The sequence below is a fragment of the Motacilla alba genome, chromosome 1A (genome assembly GCF_015832195.1).
Source record: "Motacilla alba alba isolate MOTALB_02 chromosome 1A, Motacilla_alba_V1.0_pri, whole genome shotgun sequence".
In the NCBI taxonomy this organism is placed as follows: domain Eukaryota; kingdom Metazoa; phylum Chordata; class Aves; order Passeriformes; family Motacillidae; genus Motacilla; species Motacilla alba.
Window position 1 is genome coordinate 12,567,141 of NC_052031.1, and position 10,467 is coordinate 12,577,607.

Consider the following 10,467-nt stretch of genomic DNA (forward strand, 5'->3'; position numbering starts at 1 on the left):
AAATTTTAGATTACATTTACATATGAGACATTCCTATTTTGTTAAGTAGGAGACGTTATGGGGATAATCAGTTTATCTTAAGCTGTAATTCTATGTCTAGCAAGGATTCAAATTTCTAGGATGTCTAATGGGTTAGTGAAATCTGGTAAAACATCTTTGAGATAAATCCCAGCATATGAGATCAGTTAGATCTAGCTGTAAAATGGAAGAGAAGCTTAATTTTAATTTGCCATAGCACAGTTTGGTGCTTTGCTTTTTTTCTTTTACAGCTTGACAGAGCTCTATCTGAAATTTAAAAAATGCAGGAACTGGATGGATCTTTTGAATATGCATTAACTAAATGGGAGAAACAAAACAAAAAAAAAAGAAGTAGCTAGTTTCATGTAAGGTAAGATTTTCTATTCCATGGAAACTAATTTGACTCCAATGTAAATCCTCTGGTGAAAGGATGTGCATGCTTTGCAGCTACAAGATCCTTCTTACACAGGCTATGCAGGCACTAAAATAGTACAGGCACCAAAGTAACAATTTCAGTAAGAGATCTACGTGTGGTCAAGGAATCATTGTGAAATTAGGAAGCATCTGGTTTCTTGGCATTTAGGTTTATATTTTAACCTTTGTGTTAACAACAGTATTGCTTTCATTTTAAATTGTATGCAATATATCATGCTTTGGGAGTTTACTATTTTTATGTAATTACAGTCCTTGTGACAGAAACTGGACAAGCCCAGCTGTAGGACTAAGCTGCTGTTTAAATACAGAGCTCACATGCTGGCAGTGCAGTTTTAGGGCAGTCAGTGCATTTTCATGCTAACTGCCAAGGGAGTAAGAAATTGCCTATATACACAAAATACCCACCAGAAGTTATACATTTAAAATACAATGGATTTTTCTGAGACTGGTCCATGTTTTGGAGTCTGAGAAGCTAAATCTCAGAGCCTTCTCACACTCAGCATCTGAGCCAGCCCAGGAATTACCAACAATCCCCAGTGTCCTTTAAGAGTCACAGTAGATTTTGTCACCTAAAATCTGCATGTGACTGATAACGTTTCAGGGGAAGGGAGCAACATTTCTGACAGCTCTCAAGAATCACCTCTAAGTAACAGGACCTTGGCAGTTGCAGGAGACAGTTCATCCTGAGCAGAAGCAACCTCAGTTCCCACCCTTTTCAACCTCTTCCTCCTGATCATGTGCCAAGAGCTGAGCTTTCTTCCTCTGCTTAGAGCGGGCAAGATGTGGAAAGTTTGTAGTATCTGTAAAGAGGCAGAGGGTATCAGAAGTACTGTGTCAGATGGTATTTGAGGCATTTTCCTAACCCTATCCTAAATGGGTTAGGAAAATGGTACCCAGAAACACCGCTTCCCCCAGCATAAGTAGTTCAGATTTCTATTTTTCAAGTAGTATTTTGTTTCTTTGCATTGTGTCACTTAACATACTGTGGGACAAATAACAGAATTTCACCCTGGTTCTCCTCCATTTTTGAGATAATACTTGATTAGCCAAATGTAAAGTTCCTAAAAAATGCAAAAAATTTAACCACGAAGTCAAAACCGAGCACTGCTTCTTGCCTGTCCGTACCTATTTATCTATAGCCATACATTCCACATGCGTTCAGGAACAATCTTCGGCACTGAAATTGCTTCCACTGGTACACTCCCAGAACTTTTCCCAGCCCAAATTTGGCTCTTGTCGAGTAGCATTGCCACAAGCCCTTGCCAGCGGCTGCCAGCTGGGGGGGACCGTTCCCAGCAGTTGGGAGCCCTGTCTCTGGAGCTGAGGGAGCTCACCGGGGCTCGGCCGAGCGCCGGGTTTACCGCTGTGCACGAAGCCCTCCTATCCATGAGAAGTGTCTCAGCTCCGTGGGGCATACACTTCTCACTCCCGGTTATTCCAGCCTCGGGATTTCCCAGTCAGAGCGGGTCTGTCCCGCAGGAAGCGCAGCGCTCTCAGCCAGCCCTACCCAAAGGGCCCGGAGCGGCCGAAGGAGCCGCAGCGCGCCGGGATGTGCCCCCGGCAGCCCCCGGGGCAGGCGGGAGGCAGCGCTTTGTGTCTGCTGAACCTGGCCAGAACGGGAGATGGCTGGAAAATGCTTTCCTGACCCGCGGCACGGAGGACAGCGGGACCATTAAAACCAAGCCCCAAGCCTGCCAGAGCTCCAGGAGCGCTTGGACAACGCTCCCAGATGCACGGTGGGATCGCTGGGCTAGTCCTGTGCAGGGAGAGCAGCTGGACTCGATGGTCCCTGCGGGTCCCTTCCCACCCGGGACATTCCCCATTCCCGCCTCCCCTGGCACGCGGCAATGCAGTTTGCGCTGCCCCCCTGCGCCCCCCGGCGGCGGCGGCTGGAACTGCCCCGCGCCTGCGCGCCCCCGAAGGCCGCCCGCGCCGCCCCGCCCACCACGGTATCAAGATGGCGGCGTCTGCGGCACGCTCAGCGGCCCGGCGGCTTCTCCTGCCCTGGTCCGCCCGCCTGGTGCGAGCGCCCGGCGCGGCGCAGCGGGTGAGGCGGCGGGGAAGGGATCGGAGCGGAACGGAGGGAGGCGCGGGGAGCGTGGACGCCGCGGTGGCTCCGAGCGCTGGTGCTCGGGCTGCCGCTGAGGGGACGCGGGGAGCTGGAGGCCGGGGGCGCGGTGCATGCTGGGAGTTGTAGTCGCGGTGCGGTGCACGGCGGGAGGTGTAGTGCGCGGTGGTCTGCGCTGCTCTGGGGTTTGTGTGCGGCTGCCGGTCCGGGGCCGTGCGGTGTGAGGAGCATGTCAGGGAACTGGGGAGGCTCAGCAGGAGTGGACTGGGCCGGAACATGTGCCCTGTGAGGAGAGGCTGAGGGTCCGGACCTTGTTCAGGCCGGAGAAGCCATGGCTTCAGCTGGACCTGTGAGAAGTCTCTGTGCCAGCACCCAGAAGGTTGTTAGGAGCATAAAACCAGGCCTGTCACAGTGGGGCACGGTGGCAGGATGAGAGACAATGGACACAAATTGAAACAAGAGAGGAAAGACTGGATGTGTGGCAGTCAAGCAGTGGAGAAGGCTGTCACAGAGCTGTGCATCTCTCACCATCTTGGAGATTGTCAGTACCCAGGTGCAAACAGTCCTGAGCAAAGTGCTCTGGGCAAGTTGATCCTGCTTGGAGCAGGAAGTTGGACTAGAGACCTCCAGAGGTCTCTTCAAACATGAATTATGCTGTGATTCTGAAATAAGTGGGTTTTAAGAGATCTAACCTATTCTAGGAGGAGAGTGGCTGAGAGCTGGATTTTGTACTTTCATGTTTAGGGCAGTTATATGGGGAGAGAAATCTTTTTTTATTTGAAACATTTGAAATCACAGTTTTCAAAATAGCTGTTTGCTTGAATACATATTTGCATTTCTTGTTACTGAAAAACTGCAGTAAGCTTCTTTTCTACCCTGCTCTCATTTAATGTGCTTTAACTGCCCCATGATTGTGCTGCTGTGATCAATGGCTGATGGATTTGCAGTCCTGGCACAGGCCCTTGGGCCGTATCTCACTTCACTTTAGAGAGCAGGTACCCAGGAGAATTCCAGATGGTGGAGGTCCTGCAGGCTCTTGCTGGCAGAAGTGGGAAACAGGCGAGGCTGGCTGATGAGAGTAACAGCTCCTGTGTCAGGTTGGAGGGCAGCAGATGCATCTCCTCACCTGTAGTTATCTTCAGGGTTTGTTTCAGATTCAGGTTACTGCTTCCCTTATGTGAAGCAGTGCTGAATAGCAGTCCTGAATTCTTTCCCTTATAAATGCATGCTTTAAGAAAGATCCATGGAGTTAATGCTAAAGTTCAGCAATACATTCTTCAGAAAAGCATCCTTGGATATAACTAAACAATCTGGGTGTGACTGATGGTTTTCCTTTCCAGGGTGTGCATGTTGGAGCAGGGAGGTGCACAGTTTCCAAAGCAGCAACAGAAGTAATCTTAAATGTCCCTGAAACTAGGGTGAGTCCTTTGGAAAATGGCTTGCAAGTAGCTTCTGAAGACTCTGGACTTTCAACATGCACAGTAAGTAACTTACAAGAGGAAGGGTTTTTTGTGTCTGTTCCTGTGTGTTCATTTCCTCGTAGAACTAAATTGCATTTGCATTTCAATACTTATTAGCAACTGTTCCTAGAACTTAAGCCTGGACATAGCAGTCTTAAGGCTTTTGTAGATTTGTAATTAAATTTTTTGTGAAGTTGAAAATTTTCTTTTTCTTGAAAACCTGCTCTGTTTAAGGAAAAAGCCATAGCAAAGCTCTTAGCTGGGAAAATTACTTGTTTTTTCTTCTTCACTGAGGTTGGACTTTGGATTGATGCTGGAAGCAGATATGAAAATGAGAAGAACAATGGAACTGCTCACTTTCTTGAGCATATGGCTTTCAAGGTAAGTGTAAAGATTGATGTAGACATTTACAATGGATTTTTAAGTTATTTATCTTTAAAGATCAATGATAAAAACTTTGTCCGAGTTGTATAAATAAGTTTTCCAAATTGGAATGAGAAAAATAACATGGACAACTAAGACTTTGGTTTCCATTAGAAAATGAAGCTAAAATCCTAGTTCTGTATGAGTGTTACACAACTATGGATTACACAGATCTAATTTTTAACTTGCTTTTACCTTCTTATAGTGGTCTTAGAAGACACACAGTCACCCTTTAGCCAGCTCTTTATTTTCTTTGGGGAGCACAGTAGGATTTATATATCTGACTGTCAAGCTTGGAGAGATTAGTATGCCTGTTTTGTTTCCAGAACACATTTTTTTTCTCTTGATCATGACTTTTCTAGACAAGAAGTAGTAATGATGAGTAGATGAATTGAAGGGTCTAATGTGGTTTTGTTATTGTTCTATTTCAGGGAACAAAAAAGAGATCTCAGTTAGACCTTGAGCTAGAGATTGAGAACATGGGCGCTCATCTGAATGCGTACACGTCCAGGGAACAAACTGTGTACTATGCAAAGGCTTTTTCAAAAGATCTACCACGAGGTAATTGCTGTCATTCATGCAGAGAACAACATGCTTATCCAGCTTCCAATGAGATGACACAGAATGATGCTTGTGCAAAGTTACAGTCCCTTCCTTGACCGGTGAAAAGTCCGTTCTTGAGCTTCCCAAGAATGGGAGAATACAGGTTTGGAAAGGAGCCAGCAGGGAAGCTTATATTTGAAATATTTTCCTCCCTGGAGTCCCTAGATAAAAAAAAAAAGTACCTTTTGGACTTCTCTCTTCCTGTCCCCTTGCTAGTTTTATTGCTCTTTGAGGTGGGTTTCACTTTTGGAACCAGATTTTTCTCGTAGTCTGAAAATACTTTTTTCATTTCCATCTCTGTTTGCAATTAGCTGTGGAAATTCTTGCTGACATAATTCAGAACAGTACCCTGGGAGAGGCAGAGATTGAGCGTGAGCGAGGCGTTATACTTCGAGAGATGCAGGAGGTGGAAACCAATTTGCAAGAGGTTGTCTTTGATTACCTTCATGCCACAGCCTACCAGAATACAGCCCTAGGACGGACCATTTTAGGACCCACTGAAAACATCAAGTATGTCCAAAACTACATCTGTCTTTAATTGTGTGGTAACTTTTATATATTGAGAGACTTACCTAAAAATGTAGAGAACAGTGTCAGATTTCATTTTTACACTGGAGGGCAGTTGAAATTGCACTGAATATAATTGTAGGTAGAACCCCTGTATTGCCTTAGTTTCCCTGTAGGCAGGCATCAAAAGGTATGTGAACTTCAGATGTTCTCTGCATGACTTTTGCCATATTTTTCTTCTGCTTCTTGTAAGTGCATCTGGCACAAAATTGGAAATATTTCTCTTTCCTGTAGGTCACATGTTAGGCATTATTGTAAGCACACAGTGTTTGCAGTGTTTGCACTGCTCTTTCAGCATTTGTTTGGACCAGTGCAGACCAGAGGACTGCTAAATGTGCTGTTTGCAAAGGAGAGGAGATCATTAGTGCACCCTTTCTCCACCTGGCTGAGTTGGAACTCTCACTCCTCCTCAGGAAGCTAGAAGAGCTTTTTATTCAGTTCCTATTTGCTTTTTAGAAAGTCACCCTTATTTTAGCTTTCTGCCTCTGCTCTGAACATTGACAGCACTTCTAATTGTTTTGATAATTGTTTTGTTATATACATTTATTTCTTTTTACTCCAATAAACTTTACTGACACAGTTGTGCTGTCTCCTTTCCTATTTCTAGATCCATAAATCGTAATGACTTGGTGGAGTACATAACAACACATTACAAAGGACCCAGAATGGTCTTGGCTGCTGCTGGAGGTCAGTATGGGATACTCACCCTTGATCATGTGAAACTCTGCTTGAAACCATGGCCTGAGTCTGTGGGAGCAGCATGGTGAATTGCCCATTGTTCCGTGGGTCCTGTTCATTGCTGGCCCTGTGTAGCCCTGTGTGTTTTGTGCATTCATCCCTTTGAGCTTTTGTTCCTTTTTCCTGTCAGTAATATTCCAGAAACCTTAAATCAGGAACAAGAAGTGAATTGGAGGCCAGAGTCATTCTTCCATGTGGGCAGGAAAAAAGGGTCCTAGAAGGTGTGGAGAAGGGAATAACAAGGAATGCAGAAAGAAGTAACATTGAGGCTTGAAAGAGCCAAGAGCTTGATTTGATGTAGTTTTAATGGAAGGCTGTTAAAGAGAACTAAGAAGGGGGAATCATGATGATCTTGCTCTCTATAAAGGGAATGTGTGAAGAATCCAAAAGTGGGGTATTAAAGCAGGGGCAAAAAAAAACTTACTGCTTGTTTGAGTCTTTAAACTGTGCAGCAATTTAAATTAACTGTTTACAGAGTAACATCACAAAGCATGTGAAATACCTTTGTCCAGGGGTCTCTCACGATGAACTGCTTGACCTGGCGAAGTGCCACTTTGGTAACTTGCCATCTGCTCCAGAAGGAGGACTCCCACCCCTGCCACCTTGTAGCTTCACAGGTAGTGAGGTAAGCTGCTGGGTGGCTTTTTGAGCTGGCCCTCACATCCCCTGATATGTACTCTCTGGTGAGGAGAGAGGGCTGCCCTGACACAGACTCAGCGCGTGAAAAGGTTTCTTGCCCCCAGTGGTGGCAATGGAATAGCTGCTTTCCAAAGCAGTACTTCCCACTCTTCCTTGGATAAGCCTCACTGCCACCACTTTTTATGCTTCATTGCTTCCTGGAGGAATACTTTCCTTTATCCCTGCTCCTACCTTCCTTTTATCCTCTTGACTATGGTATTGGAGCATTTCCACCTGTTGAGAATCACTAATTTAAAGGATGTGGCCGAGAACTGAGGCATCCACATTCTATTGCCCTCTCTTTTCAGATTTTACGAAGTCATCAGAATTCCTTGGTGCTGGTAGTCATAAAATGACTTATAATGCTTCTCTGTGTATATTGGCAAAGTGATCTGAAGTTGCCCCAGGGGACACCGGTTAAGGCTGATGTTAAATTAATCTTCATATGCTTCAGTTTTAGTGCAATTTTTACTTTTTTAATCCAGCTGTGGTGGAGAAATCTGCTTTCTGTTGTTTAACTTGCCCTGTGTCTGAGCATGTACAGGCTGCACTAGAGCTGCTGCTGTGTTGCAGATTCGGATAAGGGATGACAAGATGCCCCTGGCACACCTGGCCATTGCCGTGGAGGCAGCCGGCTGGTCAGACCCGGACACCATCCCTCTCATGGTAGCCAACACTCTGATAGGTAACTGGGATCGCTCCTTTGGAGGAGGAGTGGTGAGTGAACCTGCAGGCACCATCCTGCTCTTAATGAGGGTGGTGGGATCGCCCTGACTTGGGTACTGCCCGGACAGAAAAGGGGATCCAGTTGTGAGTCTCAGACAGTTTGTTAGCCAGGGTGTAGGAGAATCTTAGGAAGTGGTTCTAAACCACCAAAATAGAGGTTTGCTGGCCCTCATGGAACGTAGGATGTTTTATGCTTGTATGTCATCAGAACCTCTGGGTATCAGTAATTAACTGTCCTTTCTTGAATGTAAGTGTCTTTGTGATTTTGGCTCAAATCTGGGATGTTATTTTGAAATGTGATATTACATGCAAGGAAACAAAGGATTGAAATGAAGAGCTGATAATTAACCTTGTAGCTACTACTGCACGTTCTGTCATCATTGAAATGAAAATGGTAAATCATGGAGGTGACTAACAAGCTTTCAAAAAACTTCTTAAAGTAATATCTTTTTCTTTTGCCTCGGCAGAATTTGTCCAGTAAACTTGCTCAGATTGCCTGCCATGGTAACCTGTGTCACAGCTTCCAGTCCTTCAACACCTGCTACACTGACACAGGGCTGTGGGGACTCTATATGGTCTGTGAGCCATCCACTATTCAGGATATGGTGCACTTTGTTCAGAGAGAATGGTAAGCTACCAAATGTTTATCTGAAAATATTGTTTTTAGGGGAGGAATACAATTTAAAAATAAAGTAAAGAGAGTATTTTTCTCTGCTTGGGTTTGCCTGGGAACAACAAACACATCAAATTCTAAACTTTGGCACCCAAAGCCAAGTTCCAGCACCCAGTTTTTGGCACCATTACTTGGAGTGAATAGCTTAAGATGTAGGTTTTGTTTCTTGTACAAGAAAACACAGCAGGGATTTTTTTTTTTTGACTGGCAAATGACAGAAGTCATGAAACTGTCAGACCTTTTAGGATACTCCTTAGTCACTGAACAGCCTGCGAGCTGCAAGCGCCACCACTGAAAGAGTAAATATTTGTGGATGAGAATAATGAATGTGCAGTTACCAGACAGTTTTAGTCTGCAGTTGATGTATCACGTGCTGGTGTTAGAGAGCTCTAGTGAATGCATAGGGAAAGTTGGGCTGTTACATATGGAATTTTGAAACCTACAATTCTAGACAATATTCATTCACCTGAGGCTTAAATCTGTTTTGAAGGATGTCCATAGATGACTGTAAATCTTGAACTGCAGATGCTATTAAAAACACATATATGTTACTTAAAAGCACTTGATTTAAAGTGGGTGAAGCTGAAACAAGTCTTGAAAATGAGGAGTTTCTTTAATCACATTAATCTCTATGTATATACCATTATTCTGTGAAATCCCTGTTATGTCACAGAGAAAAAAGGTTATCACTTTGACTGTTTGCTGCAGCTTAGCACCAGGGAAGATACAGACAATTCCTGGGACAAGAATTTAGTGTTAAGCTATTTAATGCATCACCCTCTCCTCACAAAATGTTTCATAGGTGGTGTGGCAAGTTATTATCTCACAAAGAGAGGAGCCAGCAAGTACTGCATTGCCTTCTAGCTAATTGCCTGTTTCCTAGTTGCCTGGCTCCTACTTTCTTAGCAACTTCCATTCTCAAGATAACAAGTACAGAGTGCACATGCCTCAAAATATTTGTCTAAGAAAATGAAATACAGCTCTTCTGAGAGAAAGAGCTTGCTCTTGGGTATCTTGATGCTTCCAAAACCCCTACTTCTAGGGTGCTGCTTTGTATCCATGGCTTGTTTTACCAGCCTTGTCTACAGAACAGTAGTGCTTGCTAGGTCCAGTAATGCCTCTGCATCTCCTTATCACAGAAAATCGTGTGCTACAGCCTACCATTATTTAATGCCTTTGGGTTTAAACTGTTTTTCAGGATAAGACTTTGCACAAGCGTGACAGAAAATGAAGTAGCTCGAGCAAAAAATCTTCTAAAGACAAATATGCTGCTACAACTTGATGGTGAGACTTAGGAGAACTTTTTATTCTTTGTGGAGCCATAGGCTGGGAACTGAAGCATTTTTTCCCATTTTAGGGTCCACACCAATCTGTGAAGACATTGGAAGACAAATGCTGTGTTACAAGCGCCGAATCCCAATTCCAGAACTGGAGGCAAGAATTGAAGTAAGTGGCACTCATGTTGCAATTTTTAAAAGGCCATCAAGAAAATTCCTTGCTACAGAAAGTTACAATATAGAAATTGTATTTCTTTTTCAGCTGAGAAAATATTTCCAACTGAGAAAACTTCCAAGTGTTTTGTTTCCTGCTCCCTTGAATTATACAAAATTTAGATCAGAAATGGTTTTAAGATGGGTTATAACAAAGATGCCTCTTTTACCCCTTTTAGGCTATAGATGCCCAGACTATTAGAGAAATCTGCACAAAGTACATCTGTGATAAGCATCCTGCAGTTGCTGCAGTGGGTATGTGGTATAAGTTTCCCTATCCTCCTGTAACCCCTCCAGACCACTTGCTGTGAGTGGAGCATGTGTCATGGGCAACTTTCTTTAACTTCCAGGTCCAATTGAACAACTTCCAGAGTATAGCAAAATCTGCAGTGGCATGTATTGGCGTCGTGAGTAGTGAATAACAAGAACTTCAGCATATTTTAGTTTTAAAAAACCAGGAAGACAACAAAAAAACACTCAACAAATCAACTACACCCTTTTAAAACTCTGGAGTTGCTTTTGAGAAGATTAAAACGCAAGAACCAGCCGCTCCTGTGTTTCTTTATAATGAAGAAAAGAATGGAAACA

General features: G+C 44.1%; 1 protein-coding gene across 1 annotated transcript; it reads left to right on the forward strand.

Annotated features, from left to right (window-relative positions):
* The first annotated feature begins 2,359 nt into the window (after positions 1-2,359).
* Positions 2,360-10,426, forward strand: PMPCB (peptidase, mitochondrial processing subunit beta). Its single transcript, XM_038153453.1, has 13 exons — positions 2,360-2,500; positions 3,862-4,002; positions 4,276-4,362; positions 4,836-4,965; positions 5,319-5,517; positions 6,182-6,261; positions 6,825-6,937; positions 7,564-7,707; positions 8,184-8,344; positions 9,588-9,673; positions 9,747-9,835; positions 10,059-10,134; positions 10,230-10,426. The coding sequence occupies exons 1-13, from the start codon at positions 2,411-2,413 to the stop codon at positions 10,292-10,294; spliced, it is 1,461 nt and encodes a 486-aa protein (XP_038009381.1). The 5' UTR covers positions 2,360-2,410; the 3' UTR covers positions 10,295-10,426.
* Positions 10,427-10,467: the final 41 nt, after the last annotated feature.